This window comes from Dasypus novemcinctus, chromosome 6 (genome assembly GCF_030445035.2).
Source record: "Dasypus novemcinctus isolate mDasNov1 chromosome 6, mDasNov1.1.hap2, whole genome shotgun sequence".
NCBI classification, from domain to species: domain Eukaryota; kingdom Metazoa; phylum Chordata; class Mammalia; order Cingulata; family Dasypodidae; genus Dasypus; species Dasypus novemcinctus.
The window spans coordinates 40,924,245-40,951,855 of NC_080678.1; the positions used below are offsets into that span (position 1 = coordinate 40,924,245).

The following is a 27,611-nucleotide window of genomic DNA, read 5'->3' on the forward strand; positions in this document are numbered from 1 at the left end:
TGTACTATCAGATAGCTTTCTGGAATATCTGTACCCTGATTTATATTCCACTTGTGAATCAGAGCATTTCAAAACTTCAGAGGGCCATCTTTTGGTGAGAAGCTTTACTCTTCTTGGAAGGCATGCAACTATAGTTGATCCCTGTGTAGGAGCTTTCCCCGTTGGGATGGTGATTTTCCCTTCTACACTTAACTGCAGTTAGTTATTTTTAAAACATGGTTACAATGAACATGCCCGGTCATTATAAAATACCTCTCCCAGACATTTTTTTTCTACCCTTTTTCATGATTTGTGATTCCTGATATATGGAAATGCACACAGTCCATGAATGTACTATAACAGAGTATTTTTTTAAAATGTTTCTCAGTACTTGTTAGTATGAAAACATGATGCAATTTGTATTTTCCAGTGAGAAGTGTTGTAGTCAGTTTATGTCCTGGAATATGCACCTGTTCTTCCTGTCACATTGTTACCTGGGTTTACTTGTGGGAAAAAAAAGAGGTCATTTCTTTGAATGGATACATGTCAGAGTTCTTTTTTGTATATGTATGCCAGCTCATTTTACTGGGTCATCATCATGAAAAAAAGCATAAATCATGACCACCTGGGAGCAGGAAATTGGAGAAGCTTCCCCAAGGGAAAGTCTCATTTGGAAAGTGCTTCTTCTAAAAACCTTATTGTCCCCTTCTGCTTTTGTTTTATGGAAAGGTGGTTAATACATACACCCCAGGAAAGAAGATTTGGCTTGAAGGTGTGGTGACCACTTCGGCTGGAGGCACAAACAACCTGTCAGATTCCTATGCTGCTGGATTCTTGTGAGTAACACTTCAACTTTCTTTCCAAGGGGCTTTGAGGGAAAAAATGAGAGGGATACTCCTAACTGCTCATTATTCTGCCCATTCTATTTGAGGATTCTTCATCCATTCACTTGTGAATGTATTCAATCATTGAATAAACAGTACCTTCTCTAGAGACTAAAATGGCAGGCACAGACATCAGAGCAGAGAGAGTAGTAGTTATTGTATTATTACTATAATAGTAATAAGAGCTTTCAGGAATGTCTACAATGTAAAACAGTGCAGATAAAAAACACTTTCTCATCTAATTCTCACCTCAATCTTGGGAGATAGGGAAGCATAAGGTTTATTTTTTGCCCTCCAGAAACATGTGATTGGAGGAACTGGAATAGGAGATAACTACATGGTAGAGCTATAGGAGGTGAGTGACAAAGTACTAATTGTGAGTATAGAGGGCTTCCATGAGCTAAGGACTTTATATACACACACTCGCATGCGTGAGCACACACACAAGCAGATAAGGAAATTGAAGGACAGAGTTGAAATAACTTACCCAAGGTCACTCATCTAGTCAGTGACTGAGCTTAGACTCCAGCCCAAGCCATCTGCTCCAGAGTCCAGCCTCCTTACCACTACATCAGACACCTTTTGTCCTGCCTCACACTCTATCTCTACAAAAAGAAAGTGATTGACATACACAGGAATACAGAACTTCTCTGACTGGGAGGATCAGGAAAAACTTCATGAAGGAAGTGGCATTTGAGTGGGACATAGAAGAATTATGTAATTTCTTTAGGTAGAGAATGGTGATCATGGTAGAGGGGAGTATTCTAGGTTGAAGGAATGTTACGGGCAAAGGCACAAAAAGGGGAGGAAATGATGTCTGCAGGGATGTAGTATAGATTGGAACTGGGGTAGTGGTTTCCCACCAAACCACAGAAGGTCTTTGTACTCATTTTTTAAGGCTGCCATAGGAAAGTATCATAAAGTAGGTGGTTTCAAACAAGAGAAACTTAACTCTCAAAGTTCTGGAGGCTAGAAATCTGGAATCAAGGTATCAGCAGGGCCATGCTCCCTCAGAAAGCTCTAGGGAAGAATCCTCCCTTGCCTAGTTTCTGGCTCCCTGCAATCCTTGGCCTTTCTTGCCTTGTAGGTACATCACTCCCATCCTTGCCTCTATCTGCACATGACCTTCCTCCCTGTGTCTCTCTATGTCTTGTCCTCTTCTAATAAGGACACCCATCATTAGATTTACGACCCACCCTAACCCCTAACCTAGACTTAGGACCTCAACTTAATTATGTCTGCAAAGACTCTATTTCCAAATAAAGTCACATTCTGAAGTTCTAGGTGGGCATGAATTTTGGGGGATGCTATTTAACCTACTACAGTCTTGAAAACTGTAAAGAGACCTTGTGCTATACTTGGTGGCAAGCCATTGAAGATGTTGGAGGAGGACAGTGATACAATCTGACCTGTGTTTTAAAAAAAACTTTAAATCTGGCAATTGTACACACAAAAGTTTAGAGAGATAAGCTATGGGAAAATGAATTTGGAGGCTACTGCAGTCATTTGGAGAGTGACTTAAGCCAGATGCATAGAGGCCTCTGATTGGGCCACTCCTGGCAGTGTCACATGGCAAGGACAAATCCTTCAGGACAATGTACTAACCAAGTACCTTGTTCCTGTACCACTGGCTTTTTGGCTGTTGGTCTTCCTAAGAACTGCAGCTTTCTAAACTATGTGTATCACTACTAACAGCTGTTCCTAATTATACAGATGCAGTTTCCCTCCATTGAGGCAGCTTCTTTAATACCTTTGTGAAGGACAAATTAAACCAGTCAAGTAGATTGCCTTTACAGATGGAATCCTGGCAAATGCAGAAGAAGACAATGAGTCAGTGTAGTAAAATGTAATACCTTGTGTCTCCCATCTCTGTATCCTCAACACTTAATAGAAGAATAACACAGAATAGAAGTTAAGAGAGCATGGTTCAAATGAATGAAATAGAGTAAATCAGCATTTTATAGTGTTGCAGAGAATCTGCTTTGAAAAATCCACTCCGCACTGGTTTAGATGTAAGCCCTGTTGCATTGGTGAGAGGCCAGATTGGCAGTCAGGACTGCAGGTGCCATATTGGAATCATTAGAATTGCTTTTACTCTAGTACCACAGAGGAACTTTGCAGAAGGGCCCAGCAAGCAGCCCAGTAAAGCGATTCCATGAACAATATTCTCTTTGAAGGAAGATGTGAATTAAGAAACATCACAGACTGTTATGGAAGGAGCTAGAGCAGACACCCTGCTTTTTCATGAGCATCAGTCGAATATCCATAAATCTCTGCAATCAATTTTCAGGACACAGAAAAAAAATTGTTTGGATTTGGTTTATAGCTCAAATACCTAAATGCTTGTTTGATACAGATCAGGTGAAAACTACTCCACTCTACTTCCAATCTTCTCCCACCTTTTCATTACCCATTTGCTCTCAACTCCACTGGCAATATCCAACAATGCACCCGTGGACTCCAGTTCTCCAAAAGTATAAATTGCTTCCCAGAAGAAAAAAAAATACAAAAGAAATTGGAAACAAGGCATTTCCCAGCTGTTTTCCAATATATGGCATAACAACATGCTTGCTAGGAAACAGGCATATGCTTGCTTGAATCAGGGCTCTCTGCTAATGAGTATCCAAGGATAGTTTTTCCCAGGCAAGTCTTTGAGATTCTTTGGTACATTACCAATATACCCTTGGCATGCTACTGTGTCTCCAGCACCTAGCAGTGTCTAGTACATTGTAGATATTCGATAAATTTTTGTGAAATGAAAAATAGCATCCTTGGTTTCAGATTTGGGAAATCATAACTATGTGAAATATGTTCCTAATGTTTTTAATATTTGGTGATTTCTCAGAGTTACTAGAATCTCATTTTAATGAATAGTATTAAGCCTCTACAGTATGCCAGGAGCTGTAATAGGTGTTTTGGTTGCAAAGCTAAGACATTATGTCTATATTTGATGAGCACATAACCAACAGAGAGAGGCAGAGAACTAAATGATCCATTCAGTGGGCTATAAGGGAGGAATGAATGAAAGTTAAAGGGGACTACAGAGGAGGAAGGCACCTGTTGGATGGAGTAGCAGAGTTTAAGAGGGAATTGTTTTTCCATCCTGGGGAGTCCTGCTACATTCTCTAATAGAACAAATAGCAAGAATCTCCTGAGTACATGGGAAGTGCCTGGTAAAGGAAGACAGACCGAATGTCAGGCCCTTGATATTGATGATTGTACTTACGAATTTTTTCTTGTGAAATTGAAACTTAGACTAGTATTATATATTGCCTAACAGTTACCTCCTGAGGGCCTTCTTGTTGCTTAAATGTGGCTTTTCTCTAAGCCAAACTCAGCATATAAACACATTATCTCTCCACTTCGTGGGACATGACTCCCAGGAATAAGGCTCCCTGGCACCAAGGGATTATTACCAAGCACCAACTAGCAATGCATCTGGAAAAACATCTTGACCAAAAGGGGAAAATATTAAATACAAATGAGTTTTTATGTCTAAGAGATTTCAAAGTGAGTCGGGAGGTCATTCCAAAAGTTACACTTAATGCATGTCTCAGCAGAATCTCATTGACTGCCACAGTAAACAGTGCCTCAAACAGCAGGGCTCCTGAGGGCTCTAGAGACATCTAGATACTACAAGCAGGGCAGACAAGCTCAAGAATTCAACATTCTGTCAGTGGGCCTTACTTTGGAATTTATGCTCCCCAGTGTAACAGAGTTAGACTCTTTTATAGTTTCCCTACACATGGTTCATCTGCCCCTTTATTTGTACCTATAATTAGCACCATACTTGTTAAATATATGTACCAGAGACTTAAATCTTTGGTCTGTTCATGTGCTGGTTGAGTCCTGAATCTCAGCAGAGTTGCAACACCTACTCTCCAGTTCAATGGACTCACCCAGGACAACTAACAAGGAAATGATGATTGACAATGCCCATCCCAAGGAACAGAGAGTGTCTGCAACTGCAAGCAAGATAGCTCCATCCATCTGCCCCGTGGGATCTAAGCCCCCTCTCAATTATAAACAGAGTGGGCATCATCATCCCCAAATCCTCATGATTGGGGAATGATCAATGTACTAAAGTAGACTTATTATTCTATTATAGACTTCTTATTATTCTAGCAATGGAAGAACTCTTATCATTGATATAGAGACAGTGGCCACCAGAGATTCTGAGGGGAGGGAGAGGAAAGAATAGGTGTAACATGGGGGCACTGTAGTCCACGGTTAGTAGCAATGCTTCAGTATGTGTTCATCAATTGTAGCAAATGTACCACACTTATGAAAGATGTTGTTAATGTAAGAAAGTGTGGGAGGGAAGTGGGTGGGGCATATGGGAATCCCCTATAATTCTAATTTAACATTTATGTAATCTAAAGTTTCTTTAAAAATAAAAATTGAAAAAAAAGTTAAAAAGGGAATTATTTGGAGATTTAATAAATGAGAAGAAATTTGCCAGGTGGAATGAGGTAGGTTAGAGGACAGAGGAAGGGAATTCTAAGCAGAAGGAAAAACATATAAAGACACAGGTAGGGGGAAGCGAATTTGTCTGAACAGATAGAGCATCCGCCTACCACATGGGAGGTCCAGGGTTCAAATCCAGGGCTTCCTGATCTGTGCAGTGAACTGGCCCACACACAGTGCTGATGTGCGCAAGGAGTGCCATGCCACGCAGGGGTGTCCCCCATGTAAGGGGGGGGAGTGTGCCTTGTAAGGAGAGCCACTCAGCATGAAAAAACGTGCAGCCTGCCAAGGTTGGCACTGCACACACGGAGAGCTGACACAGCAAGATGATGCAACAAGAAGAGACACAGATTCCCAGTGCCACTGACAAGAATACAAGCAGACACAGAAGAACACACAGCAAATGGACACAGAGAGCAGACAACTGGGGGGAGAGGGGAAGAGGAGAGAAATAAATTAAAAATAAATAAAATTTTAAAGACTCAGGTAGGTATGTGAAAGCTTTGTATATTGGGGTAGTCACAAGTAATTTTTATGTGGTTAGAGCTTGGGGAATAGGTTTTACTATGAGAGAAGAAGGAAGAAGAAGAAACAGATGAAGTCGGGTTTGTATGCTCTGGACAGGTTGTGTAATGCCTTATATTTCATGCTGAGAAGACTGTAGCTCCAATTCAGATTTATTATACATATATTATTACAATTAGAAGTTTTCCTAAGTTTCAGAAGACTATAAAGAGGGAGAGAGAAACATAAATGCATGCATAAATGAATGAATGAATGAATGGATTAAATGTATAAATAGTGAAATGGAACAACCAATGAGGAACTATTTTTAAAGAACAGCATGCTCTGGCAAGTGGGTGTTAGGCCTAATGGGGTATGTGATAAGTGTATGAGTGATGCAAATCCTCCACTGAGATGTGTGTGGATGGTAGACTACTTGTATCCTAATATAGTTAATTATAGCATCAAGAAAAATAATTTTGTGTCACCTGCTGAAGTGATGTATGAGGGATGCAAATGACTAGAACAGTCAAGTGAGGTCATGGGACTATAAGGGCTAGAGTCACCTGAAAGCTACATGCACAGTGTTGGGATCCCAGCAGGTGAACTTGAGTGATGGGCTACGTAGTGTTTTCACTCCTGTGATTGTGTGTCCTGAGGCCATGGTATTAGAGGACTGAAAGATAAATCATTAGCATCAAACTGTATTAGGACCAGGGGCAATTCACTTTCCTTCCCCAGGTCTCCATTTCTTTTCCTATAAAATGAAGAGGTTGAATTTGATAATCTCTTCTAGCTGTGTGTTCAATGTTTAAAATGATCTCCTTTAGTTTAAAATACTAAATAAATTTGGTGGGGTGGTGATGGTATATATGTATACATGTCATAGCCAATATCTATAAAGAGCCTTGTTATAGGCAATTAGAAAATGTATTAATGTAGCTTTCCCCCCTGCTTTTTAGATGGTTGAACACTTTAGGAATGCTGGCCAATCAGGGCATCGACGTTGTGATACGGCACTCATTTTTTGACCATGGATACAATCACCTCGTGGACCAGAATTTTAACCCGTTACCAGTAAGTGTGGGATAAAGATTCCCAACTCCATGTCACTCAGTTCTTTTAAATGTGCTTTGTTCCACACTGGGAGTATTTTCTCCTCTTTCTTTTACCAGTTAGTTCCATAAATCAGTAGAAGTATTCTTGGCTTCTGTTCCCTTGACCCATTTTACAGACTTTGGCTTCACCATATGCACTCATACACACACATACATGCATTATTAACAAACATATATACATATGCATACATTCATATACATTTATATATATTTACATATTTTAGAAACCTTGTGCAGTTGAGATTCCACTTCTACTTGTGGCCTGTTTGAACTCTGCTTGAGAGTGAATTTTTCCAGATTGTTTTTCTTTAATGCTAATAGGAGACATTAGTTAATGTCAAATGAAACATGTTGAAAGCAGATGGGGGAGTGTTAGCTAAGATACTGTAGGAACCCATCTCTTGCAAGTAGCAGAATACTTACACTTAGATGTTGATCCCTATGTGGCAATGAAAGCATTTGCCTCATACTGTCTTCTCAAGGGCAATAGTGGAAAGGGAAGGCTAAAGCAAAGATTGAGATTTGTCCAGTGACTTTTTTGGTCAATGAGAAAAACCCCATTTTGCCCAGAAAAGCTATGCTTATCAGATGAACTAAAGAAAGCCTTGTGCTTCTTTACAGACATCATGGGCATGATGAAAGGTGGGACTCCCCTAGGAGATGACCCAGTTTCACCTTATTTACAAAGGAGGGAAGAGGGACATAGAGCCAGCTCCAGACATGACCCTGGCCCCTGTTCCAGTGCTTTTCCTACAAAATCACTGTGAGCAAACAAACCACACCCAGCTTCGAACTAGCCTGCCATTTGCCCCCATCCCTGGAGGCCTTCAAGCCCAGAACAGAGAATGGCGTGGCAACTTGCAGCTCCATGCCTATGCTCAGGAGAATCCCTCTAAGTTAAAGCAGTAAGTAATTGCTGTATCACTGGTTATAAATTACTCCAATTTAATCACCCATATTAACATAAGCTGGTATAGTTGCTTTTAATCACAGGGCAAGTGTACCTTTCTGAAGGTATGGGGGGGCAGGGGCAGGGTGGAACCATAGGAGAATTTTATGGAGCTCATAAACTTGTAGAGATGAAAGCAAAATAATAACTAGAAAAGTATCTATGAAATGCAAGCATTAAACATATATAATGTTACACAAAATATATACTGAATATCAGCCACTAGGGGAGAGACTATTAATAAATAACAGATGAATAAGTAATAGTAGTGCACTGTAATCGGGAGTCACTGAGGGCTCCTTTAGAGTGAGTCTGCAGGGAAAGCTTCTCTGAGAAGGTGACATCTAAGCCGAGAGCCCAAAGACAATAAGGAGCCACCCATGCACATTTCACAGAAGAGCCTCAGGCAAGGCAAGGGACTAACACAAAGGCTCTCAAACAGGAACATATGTGGCATGTTTGAGGAAATAAAGGAATGCCAGAGTGGCTGGGGCATGGTAGGCAGTTAGACTAGTTAGAATGAGGGAGGGAGGAGTCAGATCACATAGGGCTTTGTGAACACACTGAAGTTTGACTTTTATTATAAGTAGTATGAAAGCTGTTGGAGGATCTTAAGCAGGGAAGTGACATGATTGCTTTACATTGTAAAAGATCACTCTGGCATAATTAATGCATGTTATGAGCTTTTAAACAATGTGTATAATGACATATTTATTTAACAATGTGTGTTAAGTTTTTTTAACAATGTATATAATACTTAACAATTTACAGATTATGTTCACATAGGGTACATCAATAATACTCTAAATAGTCTGTCCTCCCTTCCCTCATTTTCCTTTCTTTACTTCTTTTTACCCCCTTTTTCCTTTTTTTTTCCTTCTTTCCTTTATTCCTTCCTTCACTCATTCAAAAATATCTTGATTGTGTACTGTGTGCTGATCACTATTCTAAGCACTGGGATATTGGGTTGAACCCAAAATGCAAGGTCCCTGAACTCTTGGAGATTATAATCTAGTGAAGCGTACTGAGATATGGAAAATAAATGTATCTGTAAACAAGACTGATTGCAATTTGTCCTAATAGGTCTGAAGAAAACCCAGTGAGTTAAATATAATTATTCATACTCATTTTGCTGGGGAAAAAATCTAAGGTTCTATGAGTTAAGTGACTTTTCCAAGGTCAAATACTAAGAGCTGGAATTCTCAGAGTTTTCTAGTCCTAAATCCTATTTTCGTTCCACTGTGCTGCAATATCTCTCGGGATCCTCCCTTTGGTGTCTGTGCTGTAATCTGAGGTCAATATTTGCCTCAGAATTTTGTCTAGAGCAGTACAGGCATCTTAGGGAACCAAAGAGAAAAAAACATAGGCTAAATAAAGATGGTGTTTGGGTGACTAGATGCCCTTAGTTTCCAGAGATGGACAAACCAGGATTCATATCAACTCTCTTTGTACCTTTGAAGGGCCATGTGGAGGTTAAAGGCACAAGTCCTCATGGCTTTGTTCTCCTTCAATGAGAGTTGGTGCTGCTGATTTTCTTTAAAAGCATGGTGCAAAGAGACCTTAGTTGTTACATAGTGGCAGCAGAGCTCACAGACGTTTGTAGAAAGCTGAAATGAGTCCCACTGATTTAACACAAAGGCTCAGATGAGCTGGGTAGCTGTATTACTGGAAACACTACACTCTAATAAAGAAACCTATGTAAAAACACTTAAGAAGTTAGAGGGCTTTCTTTTTTATCTTTCTTTGCACTAATAAATTCTGCACCTTATAAGTAGAAAACTTGGCAGTTGGGAGAGTGTATCCTAAGTCTCCCCTGGAAAGAATTTACAAGGCTAGACCAGGGCACCTATCTGATAGACATTGCCAGCAGGCCTCTGGTCTGTCATACTGATTGCCACTTCAGAGAGTTGTGCATTTGATAACCCAACACTGCCAATAAAAAGTTCTTGATTTTACACTGTGATTAAGCCTTCAAGAGAGTTTGTTAAGAGCTTAGGGGATTAGTGAGTTTTATTTTTGTCACCTCCCAGAAAAATCAGTATTTTCTATTCCAGCTCCTTCCAATCTAGTGCAGTACATTTCAGGAAAGGATCTACAAGCAAATACTGTTTTATTTTGTGTTGTGTTTGTTAGTACTCTTAGGTAAATACAGAAAAAAATGAGGATCTTGCCCTAAAGGCTCTTCAAATGGCATTATCCCCAGTCATCCTCACCCTAGCTTGTGGGAAACCAGCCCAGCTCTGAAAGGGCCATTCTAATTTAAGATAACAGAGAATACAAAAAGTGGCCCTTTAAAAGAGAACTTTGTCTTGAGAAAAGATCATTTTCAACTATACCTCATGTTCTTCATGGGTCTTCCTCTAGAAAAGCGCCCAACCCTCCTCCTGTTGTGAGATTTTCCTTTTCCTAGGAAGAGAACATTTAGTTCAGCCATACGTCATCGTTCACCTCCCACCCTTCCCCCTGACCCCCACTGTCATTGGGAAAGAGGGAATGTGTGAGTCTCCACAGCCAGCCAGTCAGGCATGGACCCCTTGGGAATAAATGATGTTTGTGAACAGAAGAGATCTGCAGATTCGGTGGACATAGTCCAGACCTCACCAGCCATGGGCATTTCTCCTAAAAGAAGATTTTGGAATTTAGCTTGTTGCTTTTTTAAAGAGCTTGATTTACAGAGTTTTCACAACATTTCTTAACTCCCACGCCAGCCTAGCAGAAAACTAATACAATTCAATTCAAAAAATATCGATACCTCAAACAGGTTTGGCTCAGTGCTAGGAAGTCTGGGGATGTGCAATAAATACGATTTGGTCCCTTCATCTGAGGATCTAACAGTGTAATGTTTGTGTTTGGGGGAATTGCAATTTAGTCTTCTATTTAGAGTAAGTTTTTTTAAAAAAGCTTCGTCAGACAGGATTGCCTTTCATATACTGGGGGTGATAGTGGGAATCATTGTTTTCCATCTTTTTTTGCAAACTGAATAACAACTGTTCACTTCAGTCCACTGCACACTTACTGAGCACCTGCTGTGTGCCTTGTTCTGAATTAGTCAATGGTCGTGAATTGGAGTTCAACCAGCCAGTCTATGGTGGGATTGAACCTATGGCTTTGGTTCCCAGGCCGAGGTGCTCTCAGCCAAGCCCCAGTGTTCAGAGGTCAATTGGCCATTGGAAAGTAACTGAATCTCATGGTGCCTGCTTAGTTCAGTTAGCATATCACAGGGACAAGTTCTTAGGTGTTTTCCAGTTTGAAATGTTAGAGATTATTCCACTTTTGGGCTGCAGACTCACAGTGTACACACAGCTTCAGCTTAAATCTGTCCATTTCCAGGAGGGGGTGGCACCAAATTACATACCCATGTTCCATTGTGCTGAGTTGATGCACAATTTCTTCTTGCAAAAAGAACAACACCTAATTTGGAGACAACACAGGGAACAGCAGGAGCCTGGAACTGTAACAAGACTCATGAAGTCTAGTCCTAGCCCTGCCATTATTAGATGTGCATCCTTGGGTTCATTTTCCCATTACTTAAGTGGGGATAAAAATTACATCCAAAGGTTATTGTTATGATCCATGAGAAAATTGTGTATGACAAGAGGATTCAGACTTTATAAGGAAAAAATATATATGTATTTATATATGCATATAGAAAATCCCTGGAAGGGTAAACATGGTTTTCCTTAGGAAAACACGGTTTTCATTTTCTTCATTGTGGTTTTTTTCAAATGTAAAGTTGCTACAATCAGCATTATTTTATAATCTGAAAAGAATCAAGGCTATTTTTAAAAGAAAAAAGTGTTTTGAAAGGATTGAATGTTTAATTCTGACAGATAGATTAGCAGGGATGACAGGAGAAGTGCTTTAGCAGAATAGGCGAGGAATCAGAAATCAGATTGAGTGGAGGACAGGCATGGGGTACCAAAGGAGGTTTTCTGGGGGAGAGGATGCCTGAGCTGGTTCTCAAAGGAAGAAGACTTTGGGATCTGGGGAGGATCTTCCAAATAGAGAGAACTGCATGTGAAAAGATACAGAGACATTAGTTTTACAGTGAGTCATGGCGGATGGATTATGGAAATGTATTTAGCAAAGCTATTCCCATTGCTGTCCAGTGGCCACACACAGTGTGTGAAAAGTAAAGAAATTCAAAGCTACAGACCTGGAGGTAGAGGATGGGGGAGGCACAAAACCTAGCCAAACCAGCCTTCGACCTGGTTCTTGGTATAGCCTCCTTTGTCTCTTTTCTTTCCCGTGGGAGCCATCAGGAAGATGAAAGCAGCAGAGTGTACGTGTTTAAGGGTAGCTGTGATGTGAAACCCAATCCTCTCATTGGCGGCCCTGCCAAAGACTTCTTGTGCTTTCTTTCATTGTGGGACCCTGCGGCTGCTGAGAGAAGGGCATCCTCGGCTGCAGGATCAATCACTGGGACCCAGGCTGGCTCCACGTCAGTGGCCAAAGAGCCTGGGCAGCCTGCCCAGTGGGCATGACTTGCTTCCTTCCTCCTCTTTGCCTACAAGCCTTGGCTTTTCAGATCGGAGTCTCGCCCTGCACCATCTGACCAGACAGGCAGCTCTTTTGCTCCCAAATGCTTTTACATAGAAGCCCTTCTGATCCTTTAATGCCAGGTTTCATTCCTTGTTTATTTTTCATCCCTTGCTTGGGAATTCAGCAATGCAGGCTAGCAGTTGTAACAGCTCCCCACCCCCGCCTCCCCCATTGGAAGGTGCTTTGGGAAGCAGAAAGAGCTATGGACCTGGAATCAGAAGATACAGACTCAGAAAGCAGCACCATGGATTTTCTAGTCTTATGAATCTTCATTTCCTTCTCTGGAAAATGGGACTAACTGTGGTGGGGTCAGCATGGAGGAGGCAGGGCATTTTTAAATGTAGTGCTTAAAATTAAAAGTATTGTCTTTGGAATCAGACTGACTTGAGTTTCTTCTTTTTTTTTTTTTTTTTTTTTTAAGATTTATTTATTTATTTATTTCTCTCCCCTTCCCCCCTCCAGTTGTCTGCTCTCTGTGTCCATTCTCTGTGTGTTCTTCTGTGTCCACTTCTATTCTTGTCAGCAGCCAGGGAATCTATGTCTCTTTTCATTGTGTCATCTTGCTGCGTCAGCTATTCGTGTGTGCAGCCCCACACCTGGGCAGGCTGCACTTTCTTTTGAGCTGGGCGGCTCTCCTTGCACGTGGGGCTCCCCTATGCCATGGACACCCCTGTGTGGCAGGGCACTCCTTGCTCGCATCAGCACTGCACATAGGCCAGCTCTGCATGGGTCAAGGAGGTCCTGAGTTTGAACCCTGGACCTCCCATGTGGTAGGCGGGCGCTCTATCTGTTGAGTCAAGTCCACTTCCCTGACCTGAGTTTCAAACCCAGCTCTACCATTTACTAATTGCATGACCTTGAGCAGATTAACTTCAATTTTCTCTCTTAAAAATAGAGATAGTAATAGTGTTACCTCAGAGGAATGTTGGAAAGGGTTAAATGAGACCCTACATATTTGTCTTTTACCACATAGTAAGCACCCAGTAAGTGGTAACTACTATCATTTTTTCTAATCACCTAGCAAAACGTCATCGTTAACAACCTAAACATAACTGTAATGAGATAACGGGGAATCAAGTCAAGTAATAATAACTGAAATATGAAAACTAGATTCTTTGTGAAAAATAAATTACTAAAAAAATGAGAAAGAAAAAAAAACTTGTGATTCCTTCACTTAAGGGGAACTGACTACAAATGGTTAAAGACAAACTGAAAAATACATTTTATTTACCTCCAGAGAAGGACACCAACCTCTCCCAGTAAAGGCAATTAAGGAAGTAACCACTCTGCAATACTAGCTCTAACACCTTCATTTGGTATTTATAAATGGCCCAATAAGCCCTGGAAACCATGATATGTCACATCAAAGTGCTAATGACAGCACATTATGCGAATCACTGGGAAGCAACAATTGAAAATCTCGCTCTGCCATCAACCATTTATATTGCTCTCAGATTGCAATACTGAGGGATTACAGCTACAGCAAATTGTGTGGAGACCTAAATAAATTAAGGAGAAGAAGCAGTTATAGCCTTACTGCACTTGAGCCTGGGAGCATAGTGTGCCATCCTTGAAGCAAGCTGCAGATGATGGAGGGGAAAGGGCAGCTCTCTAAATGGCAGGAGCTCCACACTTAACCTCAGCAATTCACCTAAAACATTTAGAAATTATCTAAAAAGGTAGGTAAGGAATAAGGAAGGTTGAAAAAAGAAAGGAAAGAAGGATGGAGAGAAGGAAGAGTAAAAAGGAAGGCCATTCATAGGGTTGGAAGGATCTTTTGTGAGTTCCACATTATGACAAATTTAAGGTCATTTTATCTTAGTTTTTTTTTCTTTTTTGCAACACTACAGATTCAGTGGTGTCTGGTTATAACCTTTAGGAACAGACAGAACTCTGATAGAACTAACAAGAGCCAAGGATAATGTATTCTGTCTTTTCTAACTAAGTTGTATTTTGTTATTTGTTTAAATGAAAGGAAAAGTATTTTTTTAAAAAAGAAATCAACGCTAATTCTTGTATAAATTCATACTTAAATTCACTACTATATTTATAAACTTTAGTGATCTGTTGGAGATTAAATCATGTCTGCCACAAAAGACATGTCCAAGTCTTAATCGCATTCCTGTGGGTGTGAACCCATTTGTAAATAGGACCTTTGAAGGTATTATTAGTTAGGGTGTCAGCTCATTTGTGAATAGGATCTTTGAAGATTTTATTTAGATGAGGACAAACTGAATGACTGGAGTACTTGTAAGTAAAGGAAATTCAGACACAATCAGTTAGTAGAAACCAAAAGTCAGAGGAAGCCAGAGAATGAGGCAGTGACCATGTGACAGAGGCAGAGGTGCAAGCCAAAGAATCCAAAGATTGTGGCAAGCCAGCACAAGAATGCTACAGACTCTGGAGAAAACATGGCTTGTTGAGAACTTGATTTTGGACTTCTAGCCTCCAAATTCATGAGACAAAATTCCAGTTGTTTAAGACAACCCATTGTGCAGTATTTATCACAACAGCCCTGGCAAACTAAGACACTAACTTTCAACTATTGCCAATCTCTGCTTATTTCATCTCTATATGGGTTTTAAACATTGAAAGGAATGAAACACACCATTTTTACTTATACTAACTTGACCAGAGCAGACCTGCCTTCTACTCAAGAATTCATTGCACTTTTCCTGGAGTCAAAATCATTATAGCTTTTCTGCATTAAAGCTGTGGTTGTCAACCTTGGCTATGCATTAGAGTCACCTAGGGAGCTTTAAAAAAACACCTTTGCTCAGATACCAGCCCCAAGAGTTTCTGATTCAGTTCGTCTGTAGAGGAGCCCAGGTGTTAGTAGTTTTTAAAGCTCCCTAAATGATTCTAATGTGCACTCAAAATTGAAAAACACTGGGTTAAAGGTTCCATTTACCCTAAGTCAATTAGAAATGACCTCTCCTTTTCCATTGCTCTTCTGTACTCATCCCTTGCTTCAAATCTATTAAGAAATTAATCAACAAAGTATTTAATATTGAATGTCATTCATTCACCTGATAAATACTTATTGAGAATCTGTCATATGCCACACACTATTCTAGTTTCTGAGGAACTAGAAGTAAAGACGAAAGACAAAATCCCTAACTTCATTGGCGGTTACAGTCCAATAGGGAAGACTAAAAACAAGCAAGTAAACTAAGAAGTAATTAATTAATTACAAAATTCGGAACGCTGTATAGGAAGCAAACACAGAAAGCTGTGTTGCTAAGTTAGAGAATAATGAGGAGGGGAGACCTCTTTGAAAGTATGGTCAAGGAAGTCTTCACTGAAGAGGCATCCCTTGGAGGAGCTGGTGGAAGAGCATTCTCTCAGATGGCAAAGCATCTGCAAAGACTGCAGGGGGGAAAGAGGTCTGGTCACATGTCAGAGGTCATGCAGTGCCTGTAAGACCACCCCAAGAAGAGTCCATCCACACAGCCAGGCCCAGAAGTAGCCAGCAAACTGCTCACTACACTTTGCTTAGGTTTGCCCTACCCTTGCCACCAGCACTTAACAAACCCCTTTGCTTCCTGTCTATTGCCCTGTATGCAAATTACAATGGTTTATGGCACTGCCTGCTCCTGTCTATACCTCGGATATCCAACTGAGCCTAATGCCCTTTCACTGACCTGGCCATCTCCATGTGTGGCCTCAGTCACATCCCATCAGGCTTTGAATTGAAAATGGCAGAATAATGATACTTGTGAAAGCTGGTAGTGAGCAGATGAGAGTTTACTATATTTTTGTGTTTGTTTAAAAATATCTGTGATAATTTTTTTAATGTCCTCATTGTAGAGCATGATACACACTAAAACAAAGAACAAAATCAGATTCTTTCTCTGTGTTTACAATTCGCTTGGGGTGGCAAAATATAAAGCCTTGGAAAGAGAGCTAATAGGTGATGGGTGTTGAGGACTGTCTTGTTTTCTCAGTATCCCCAGAGCCTAATACAATGTTGCTTGCATAGGAGGTACTTGATTAACATTTGCTATAAGAATGGAGGGAAGGAGAGAGTAATCCAAATAAATTGCAGATGACAAGTTTTTCATATTTCTGAGGTAGTAGAGATGACTAGTGGCTGAAGAGGCAGGAACTAGAGGGGAGAATTAGTAATTTGTAATATTACCCAAAGAATATGTGTTCCTGAAAAAGCTACATGCTCCCGGAGCACTGAAGTCCTGAGCAGAAGGAAGAAAGGAGTGCCCTAAGATGGAAGGCTAACTGCCTAGGAGCCCAGGAGTTCTGCATCTGATTCCAGATTCTCCCACCTACTCACTCGGCATGGGGCACTGGATACTTTGGATCCATCTCTCAAATGTGGAAGCTTGAGGTCCCCTTCAGCTTGGGCATTTTCTGATTCGCCTCCAATATTCCCATACCAGCATCTTCAGACTCTTCTCTTACCTCAATTTAAATTAATAGAACTTTCAAAAATAAAAGTAAACTGGAATCTTTCATTTTGAAGTCATTCAAGGAATAATCCCTCTTCTTCAAGGCTCTTAAAGCACTTATCGCTTCCCATTTGTTGTGAGAGCTGTTTGTTACCTCTAATTCCCTCTTTCTGCCTGTAAGCTCCTTGATCACAGAAGCCATTTCTCCTATCTTTATATTCCCCATAATGCCTTGCTTGTAGTCATGCTCCATCAATCCTTACTGAATGCCAAAGATGCTCAGTGACTGGGATTCTGGGGGCTGCAATGCACTGCTCATTAATTTAAATATTTAAGGCAGGCTTTTATTGCCCGGTTTTGTGTGAATCCTGTGTACAGGGAGGAGTATAGCTTGGTGGTTGAGACACTGGGCTCTGGAACCAGACAGATCTGGATATGACTCCCAGTCCACTATTAGCTATGGCACGTTTGTCATATTACCTCTTTTTTGTCATCTGTATAAAAGGAATGATAATAGTCTGTACCTCCTAAAGCTCATGTGAGTGTGCAGCACAGTTCCTGACATTTAGTAAGTATATTAAAATGCCAACATTATTATGTATTCTAAAAATATGAAAATCATTTCTTAAAATTAGGTGAAATTCTAACATCTTCCCTGGGAAATAGCCATCCCAACTGCAGGTTCTAATTGCAAGTTATCAGTACAGGAAATATTTAGTAACAATAGTGGTAGTGTGCACATATAGATTGCTTTAGATCTTCAAAATCTATCACATCTCATTTCATACTCCACAAACCTACATAATACTAGCTTGCTTCTTTGGGGCACTGTAAGTTTCCACAGCCTGTTTCCACCATTAATTGATTTGACACTTCCCAGCTTGCTAATAAGGCAGGTTAGCTAAATATACCTATCCTGTCTGGCGTAGAAGAAAATTAAGACCCAGAGAGGATCAGCAGTTTACTCAAGGGGGCACAGCAAGGTACGGGCAGTGGTTCTGAGTCCCCTGGTTCTTTATTAGGACTTCATCTTCTCTCTCAGTTTTGCCACAGCTTTGTCAACTCAAGAATTCAGGTCGTCTCTGTCCTCTAGCAGTTGAGGCAGATAGATATGGCAATTAGGAAGCATAAAGGCTGGTTTTAAGGTAAACTGAAATGATCCAGGATATAAAACCTGGGATTTAACAGTGCCTAATTCTTCTAAGTTCACATTTTTACTGAAGAATTATAGAAAGGAAAAAATGTTTGGTTTCATGCAGCAGCAAGTTCACTGCTTGTACTGAATCTGATGACTGTGCAGTGTAGTCTCTGTGTCTCTCATGGCAATTCTCATGGACCTCATTACAATGTATCTGTACATGTCTAGCTCATTGACAGTGAGACCATTCTGAGAACCTCCCCTTCCTGTTTCATACCTATCTCTCACCACTCAGCCTCTAAATATTAATTCAACTCTTTTTGTTAACAGGTAGGAAAATGGGTAACCCTTACTCCCAAATCTAATCTACTATTAATCTAATCTAATCTAGAGCTTTCACTACCAGATCCCAGGGAGTCTTCTTATATCCCAGAACCTGCAAAACCCTTGCCCATCCTGTTCCAAAAAGCCATGTCACTGTCAACATCCCATTCTTGTCACTAAAACTGTCAAGAACTGTGAAGGGCCTGAGATTTTACCTTACTTACAAATTAATAAATTAGATTGTTGCTGTGTTTGGATGCAGGCAGAAAACACAGCACTCCTGGGTCAGAGACAGAAGACTTTATACACTCATACACAGCAAGCAGCATGAGTTTTAGCATTTTTGTGTCAGTTCCCCTGGTCCCCAAGTCCCAAAAGAGCAATGCAGCAGGCCCAGCAGTGGGTTTGTGTTGCAGCTGAAAAATTCAGAGACTAGGGTGCAGCATGTTTTGAGCAAGCAGCAAACAAGTCAATCCTACTACCTCAGGAAGTGAGCAGTTTTTTGGTAGCCATGCTCTGGTCACTATGAACTAAGAGCTGCTTGTGCTGCTCAATATCAGAAGACAGATAAGCTTTGCAGTCTAACATCCTCAGCAAAACCAGGCAGGGACATTCAGGAGCCATGATGGGTTGCCTCTCCCAACAACCCACCCCTCAGCCCTAAATATTCTTGGTAGAACTCGAATTTTCATGTATCCCACTCCATTGGCCTCTGTAATTAACCTGACCAACAGAGGCTGGGATCAAATTTGTTCCATAGGTCTCATATAGCATTTAATTAAGGCTGCCATCAATAAGAGCTATATAAAATACTGACCATATGTACTGCAGTTTAGCTGTTCTTTCTCCCCTTCCCCCATGAGGGTAAAAAATGTTTGAATTGAAATTGACCGTGAAAGAATGAGTGCAAAGACTTTTGGTTTAGTAATTTCTGCCTTCCCCAAACATAGTGGACCCTCAATAAAGGTCTGATAAACGAGGGAGGGCCTGAGGATGTTAGTGCATGAGTGGATTTCTTTAATGGCCCAGAATTGCCTTCTCCAACATCACCATCTATCAAAAGTTTAGGTATCTTTCAAGGCCATCTCAAATACCAACTTATAGCTTTTCTAGAATTCCCCTAAATGAAAGTTTTCTCTCCTGCCTCTGAACCTCATTAGCACTTATATATCTCCTTGTGCATTATATATCATGTAATCTATAAATACTTACAGTTGTTTGCAAATGTGCCATATTTTCCTCCCTAGAATATAACTTCCTTGAAGGCAGGAACTTGATATACTGATCTTTATATCTCCACAAGCACCCAGTATGAGTCAGTACCTAATAAACAAACATTGTCAGCTGAATTGGACTGTCTCAAACCAGAGTGCAACCATGCTAATTACCCACATTTGGTCCTAAACACAGTTTTTGATTATTAATTTAGAGGTTCAGAATCCCTTTAGGGAACATGGTCTTTTTGCTAATGCTCTTTACCACATATCTTTTTAATGATTCCATGTCTTTAAAATGAAACATAGCATGTATAAAAGGCATACATGTGAAAGACCAGTGAGAAGCATACATCAGAGATTCAGAGACCCAAGTACCATGATTGTTGAATTGAACTAAAAATCCTAGTTCTCACACTTCATTATCATCTTCATCTTTTGCTTATCTATGTCAAGAACTAGATCATCTCATACAATGTTTTTCCTCTTTTTACTTTTATCTGCTCTGGAGGAAATGGAGACCCAGAGAGTTTAGGTAATTTACCCAGAGACCACTACTCAGCCTACTGAATGTTCATATCTTGCTCATCTCCAAGCCCTGTAGAGTCCACTTCAGCAATGTGTCTCAAAGCCACCCAGTATCATTTCTCTAGCCTCTGCTATCATTCAGAGCCTCTTTGCTCCTGTCTAGATTACCAGCACAGCCTTTTGATGGTGCCCTTGCTGCTAGTTTCTCCCACTTCTAACCTATCTTCCAGAGTAGCAGCGTCAGAGACATAGTCATGTCATTCTCCTTCTTTAAAAAAACAAAACAAAAAAAAACCTTAGTTCTATCCCCATTACCTACACAATGCCCCTACCTCTTAAGCATGGAAGTCAAGACTTTCTCTAATCTGCCCTTGCCTTGCCTTTCTAGTTCTATTTCCAACTAGCCCCTATCAGGTTATACATCTTCCATTGGAACCGCCTACTCATTATTTGCTTCAAAGCCCAGCCTCACTTGCCACCTTCTCAAATGCCCCCAAAAGGAACCTGTCACTCTGGCTCTCTCATAACACTTTGATTATATATTATACTTGGTTCTCACCATACAATGCTGTCTGTCACAGTTATAAATATATGTCAGTGTTTCCTTTTAGATGAAAAGCACATTGAGGGCAAGAACTGTGATGACTAATTGTACCTAGCACATAATAGGTGCATAGTGAAAGATTATTAAATTGACAAGGATTAAATTGAAATGAACTTGAACTTTGGATGACTAAGCCATTAGATGTCATACCCCATTTTAGAGTACTACCTAAAGGAATACTTGATATAAATTCTTTAATATGTTCTATATTATGATATACTCACCATTCAGCTAGTTGTGTAGCAACTACAAAATGGGCAGAATGAAATCTTAGGTATTCAGAACTACTTTTCCAAATATTTTGCCAGCTCTGAAAAGCATCTGGGTAAAGTGGTTCCATATCAACTCAAACAGGATTTGAGAGAGTGAGAGAGTGAGGTAGCTTGCCAAATGAAATGTCTTAGAAACTCCATTTTAATCACTTACATATAAATTAATCATAAACATGTGGATTAAATTTCCCCAGAAAAGGCATGTTTTGGTTCTCTCTGGACCACAAATGATTGAAAAATGATTGGAGATATTCCCTGAACCCAAAGACTGAAAAGGAGCAGGTCTGTGCTTCTTTAACTGAATATCAGTGCAACAGATAAATTATCCAAAGGTCTGAGGAATAGAAATATGGACCAGAAATAAGAAAATAAGATTTAGCTCGGAAATATGCTTTCAAAACAAAAAAGTGCTTATGGTGTAGTTGGGTACCTTTCTGCATGGTGATAACTTATCATGTAGTAACTAACCCAAGATTGAGGGCAAAGCCTGTGATTTAAGCCATTCTAGCCCTGGCTTTGGCACACTCCTGCCACCTGATAGCAACAGATCAAACTGCAGGGTTCTGTTTTGTTTTTTGTTTTGTTTTAGGGATTGAATAAATTATTGGAAATCTCCAAGAGAATTTGTATTCTTATAGAAAATTTAAATTATATTTCCTGTGTTTGCTTTTCTCATTTTACTACCACAATATTTTGTGACTTTTCTTAGACTCTTAGTAATAAAAGAACCTTCTTTCTACTCCTCATCCTGGGCAGGTCTGGCTTCCTTTTGCTAATATTCCCTGTTGAGTGCTACTTCCCATAATACATCCAAAACAGCCTGTTGATAAAGCAAAACTTAGTTTGCTCTTACTAGTAAGGAAAACAATACCTCAGGAGAGTCTTTGTAGCATCTCAGAGTGGGGAGGATTTTTGAAATCTGATAGATGATTTCAGTTCTTAACCACCTTATTTCTGCCCTTATACCATTGAAGATTCATTCCTGTAAAGAATTTTTTGGTTCTCAGAGTAGGACAATGAAATGCATACAAGTTTTGGAGTTACAATATGTTGTATAACCCAGTGCTCACCGTCTGTTACTTTCATCACTTCTCTCTCTTTTTCCTCTCTCTCTTTTGAAAGGTTCCTGTTAAGATATGGACTAATTAGAACCCTCATACATTGCTGACTGGAATTTAAAATGGTGTACCCACTTTGGAAAAACAGTTTAGTGGTTTCTTGAAAAGTTAAACATGGTTACCATATGACCTAGCGTTTCCTCTCCTAGGCATATACCCAAGAGAATTGAAAATACATGTTCACACAAAAAGTGTACACAGATGTTCATAGCAGCATTAGTCATAGAAGCTGTGATGGTTTGAAGCTGTATATACCCCAGAAAATTACATTCTTGAGGTTAATCTATTCCTGTGTGTGTGGACCCCTTATAAGTAGGATCTTTTGGTGCATAGGATCTTAAGGTAGGACCTACTTCAGGGTGAGCCTTAATCCTCTTACTGGAGTCCTTTATAAGAGAATAAAATTTAGGCAGAGGAAAGCCATGGAAGCAAGAAGCTGAAAGCATGGAAACCTGGAAGAGAAGGGAGAGACCAGCAGACACTGCCATTTCCCTTGCCATGTGACCACGGAGTCCAGATTGCCAGCAGTCAGTCTTCAGGGAGAGAACATCACCTGATGATTCCTTGATTTGGACTTTTTTCTCAGCCTCAAATCTGTAAGCTTGTGAGCTAATAAATTCCCATTTTTAAAAAGCCAACCTATTTTATGGTATGTGCTTTGAGCAGTCTTAGTAAACTAGAACAGTAGCTAAAAATAGAAACAATCCAATTATCCATCAACTGATGAATAGATAAGTAAAATGTGGAATATCCAAGTGGTGAAATAGTATTCAGCAATAAAAAGAAATGCAGAATCGATACAAACTGCTATATGGATGAACCTTGAAAGTGCTAAAATGCATAATTTTATAATGATTATGCTAAGTGAAAGCAGACAGCCACAAAGACCACATATTTTAAAATTCCTTTAATATGAGATGTCCAGAATAGACAAATCAAACAGACAAATCTATAGAGACAGAAAGTAGATTAGTGGTTGCCTGGAAGTGGGGATGGGGAGAGACTGCTAATTGTTATATGGTATGTTATTTTTGTTTGGTATTTTTTTGTTTGTTTGTTTTTAATTTTTATTCTATTACCATATATACAATCTAACATTTCCCCTTTTAATCACATTATGTATATATATTTTTTTAATAAATTGTCTTTTTTGTTTTTAAGATACATAGATCACAAAAAAATGTTACATTAAAAAATATAAGAGGTTCCCACTTACCCCACACCCCATACCCCCACTCCTCCTACATCAACAACCTCTTTCATCATTGTGGCACATTCATTGCATTTGGTGAATACATTTTGAAGTACTGCTGCTCCACATGGATTATAGTTACATTGTAGTTTACACTCTGCCCCAGTCCATTCAGTGGGTTATGGCAGGATATATAATGTCCAGCATCTGTCCCTGCAAATATCATTTAGGACAACTCCAAGTCCTGAAAATGCCCCCACTTCACATCTCTTCTTCCCTCTCCCTACAACTACCGTGGCCACTTTCTCCACATCAGTGCTAGTTTTTTCATTGCTAGTCACAATAGTTCCATAGTAGAATACCAGTAAGTTCACTCTAATCCATATTTTATTTCTCCATCCTGTGGACCCTTTGGTACGTTTTTAAGATGATGAAAATGTTCTACAGTTAATTGTGGTGATAGTTGTACAATTCTGTGAAAGTACTAAAAATCATAGACTTGTGCACTTTAAATGGGTGAATTGTATGATATATGAATTGTGTCTCAATAAAGCTGTTTTGTAGAAAGTCTTCTATTAAATGTAAATCATCTTTAGTGAGGGTCATGCTATATAAGGATACATTAACTGACTGCTGAGAGCAGAACTTTAGAAATTGGTGAGGGCCAGGGTGGGAAATGGAAGTGGGGCAGGGCCTGAAAGAAGCAGCCCAGGTAGAGCTGGTAGGCTAGCAACACAGACCTCACCTGCTTTACTGTAGTTTCTGGGTTTGCCCTCACAGTAAGCCAAATCAAGTAGGGGCGTGCTTACTGCATTTGGCATCCAGGGAGACATCATTTTCTAATGTCCTGTTTATCTGTATGCAAAGTTATTTTCCAGAAATAATCAGTTATAACATTTTCTTGATTCCTTTTCAAGCATTTGTGATGTGTAGGCTGTGTCAGCTTGGCCAGGTAATTGTGCTCAGTTGTTTGGTCAAGGAGCATTGGGCTAATTATAATACAAGGACATTTATGGACTTTAGTCACCGTTGAGTTTATTGCATAGATGACTGATTATATCTACATCAGTCAAAGAGATTGCTGTCAGCAATGAGTGGTGCTTTATCCAATCAGTTGAATGCCTTAAAAGGGGAAGTGACCAGCTCATCTTTGGACAGCCAACGTCTCCCGGAAACTCATCAAGGACCTTCATTGGACTTGCATTGGAGCCCCTGGTTTGCAGCCTGCCTGCAGTACCTGGACTTGTGCATCCCCATGGTCATGTGACTCTTATAAAAAATCTCATACTATTGACAGATATCTCCTGTTCATTCTGTTTCCCTAGATAACACTATTACAGCAATAAAACTATTGATAGTTTCTATTCTAAAAAATATTCTTTGTATTTAAAGATATTGTTCAAATTTTGTAAAAATTTTAGTAGGAATTAAAATTTGCAGTTGTTAAATAGAAATATTACACTTCACAGCTTTTACTCTTTCACTGTTTAAAATTTTAAACCCAAAAATCTCCAAGTAGACACAGAAATGACAGAATTGAAATAACTCAAGTTTGTTTCTCCATCTTTAAGATCACAGTGCAATCACTGTTTATTTAGAACCTCCTGTTGAATGGAGGAATATGTCATACCACAGGGGTTGGAGATGTGGAGTGCTGGCTGGAAGAGAGCTCAGACAATTCCAAACTGTTAGAAGCTTACTCTTTAAAGGAACATGTGCAGCTGAATCATGTGTGTAGGGCAACTCCTGGATAACTGTAAGTTCTCAAAATTAACTTCCATATAGAATAGAATACCATGTTTATTAAAGGATAAATTATTAGAATGTGCTCATTTGAAGCTTATACATATATCATTAAAACTCAGCAGTAACCACAGCAGTTGTTTAGAAGTTGTACCAACAAAAGACTTTTTTCAGAGAGGAGTATTTTATCACTGACAATGTTTAGAATTGTTGGCACATGGTGATAATAAAAAGCAGACTGACTTTTAGTCAGTTTTATTACTGTTTTTAAAGTCTCTACAGACAGTGTACCCCCTTAGTGCCCTTACACCGGGAAAACTTCTCCTATCTCCCTGCACTTAGGACACCAATGATGTTAGGTTTTATATGTATGCTGAGATTTTATTTGACTGTATCCATAGTAAATGATTGCTCATATATTCTAACAACTATGGTTACTAAGATAAAAATATATTCACCTAATGGTAAATATATATCATTTAGCCTATTTTATGAGCCTAGCCCTGGAATTAAAAAGATTAATTTTTGTCAAATCTCTGAGCTCATGGAAGCTCTAAAATCCACACCAAATTGCTGATCATTAAAATTGATTTTCCAGGAGCGGATGAGGCACAAATCACTGAGCACCTGCTACCCATATGGGAAGTCCCAGGTTTGGTTCCCACTGCCTCCTAAAAACAACAAGACAAACAACAGGCAAACAAATGGAAAGACCAACTCAGGGGAGCCAGTGTGACTTAGTGGTTGAGCGCTTACATATGAGGTCCCAAGTTCAATTCCCAGTCCCGGTACCTAAAAGGAAAATGGATTTACCGATGTAAAAAATTTTTCTGTTCATTAAGAAGAAAGAAAACACTAACTTTTACATACTGCTTATAGCCAGATGTTGAGGTCTTGGGACAACCAATATAAATTTTGTTTTTAAATGTTGAAACTATTTTAATATTAAAAAGTTGGATAGTACATGAAAACACAAATAATGATAATGAACAAATACTTTTAACAATGCTATAAAAAAGCATTTGAAACTTGTAATGACATACTGTCTGGATTTACCTCTTTTTCAATAAAAAGATGGTATGAAATAAAAGAAACATATATAATAGTAATAACTTAAGGATTCTAGAGACTTCCTATATAATTTACTTATATAATAGAGATTTAAAGTCTGTAGAATGAAAATTTTGCATCCATCCAGCTATCCATCCATCCATCTGCCTATCCATCCATCCTCCATTCATTCTCTTTCCTTCCTCCCTCCCTCCCTCCTTCCTCATTTCCTTTCATTTTTTTCACTCTTCATTTATTCAGTTAATTTTATATTCCAGGAACTGTGATAAATAGTAGATTATAAATATGAATAAGTTATCATTTCTGCCCTCAAAAGTCTTTTGGTCTGGTGGCAAAGATAAACATACAAACAACATATTATAATTCAGTGTGGTTAGCATTGTAATGTAAGAATGTACTGAAAGCTGTAAGTGCATTGTATCTATCATTATATGGGCAGAGAGAAACTCTATGCAGGAGATGAAGTGACATCCAAACTGAGTTTTAAGGTCTGAGAAGGAGTTTTCCAGGTGATAATGTGCATGTGTGCAGAGTGTAAGGTGGTCAAGGAGCAGAGGGAAGACATTCTGTAGTCAGATTGCAAAATTTGTTTTACTTTTTTACTTTTCCTGCTCCTCAATTGAGGTAATTGAAAAATTGTCATCATTCTCAATATTTTACTGACCATCTCATTTGTGCAGCACTCAATTAATGGAAAATTCCTAGGTTATTGACAGATTAAAAGTCATTAATTGAGTTTATAGAACAGGTTGTCAAGTTCACTAAAATGGGACCCCCAAATGTCTTACCCTAAAATCTCCTTTCTTTCTACTCATCTCTGTCCACAAGAGTGAGTTTTGGATAAGCGGTACTTTCTGAATTTTCCTCATCTCACACTTTCAGGTTCAAAGGGTTCTATTAATTCTAATAGTCCACAACTTGGTATACAAAACTTCCTTACCCTGGCCAATTCCCTTGAGAGTAGAACTAGTGAAGCCAAAAGGCCCCTGACATTTCCCTTCCTTAGAAAACTGTTTCAGGGTAATGGGCCTGTGCAGGCTTATTGGCATCATTAGGCCCATCCAAGGGCTACCATCCCCAGTGCCTAAAGTTGCCAGTCTCAGCAAATTCAGACAATTGAGAAAAAGAGAGCTGCTTCCTCCCAGAAATAGAGCTGCTCTCACATGGACTTCGATCCATGAAAATTTACCCAACCCAAAACCCAGAAGTATGCTTGCCAGAACAGTGTCCTCCATCCCACATGTTCTTCTTAAAATGTCACCTTGACATTCCTGTGATAGAGTGAAGGGTTCTTTGTTCCCTTCCCTTGAACTGGGTATACCATTGTGACTGCCTGGACTAATAAAGTGCAATAGAAAAGAAACTATGTGACTTCTCAAGACTAGATCATAAAAATGATAGACACTTATGTCTTGTTCTCTTAGAACACATACTCTTGTATCCCAGCCTCCATGCTGTGAAGAATCCCAAACTAATCTACACAGAGGCCACATGGGGAGGCCACATGTCAGTGTTCCAACCAGTAGCTCAGCTGAGATCCCAGACAACAGCCAAAATC

At 39.6% G+C, this 27,611-nt stretch overlaps 1 protein-coding gene across 1 annotated transcript in view; it reads left to right on the top strand.

Moving 5' to 3' along the window:
* HPSE2 (heparanase 2 (inactive)) overlaps nt 1-27,611 on the top strand; it is an 827,209-nt gene that overhangs the window by 667,344 nt on the left and 132,254 nt on the right. Inside the window, exons 8-9 of the mRNA XM_004457034.4 lie at nt 709-815; nt 6,797-6,911. Coding sequence (XP_004457091.1) covers nt 709-815; nt 6,797-6,911 — 222 coding nt within the window. The remainder of the gene's footprint in view (nt 1-708; nt 816-6,796; nt 6,912-27,611) is intronic.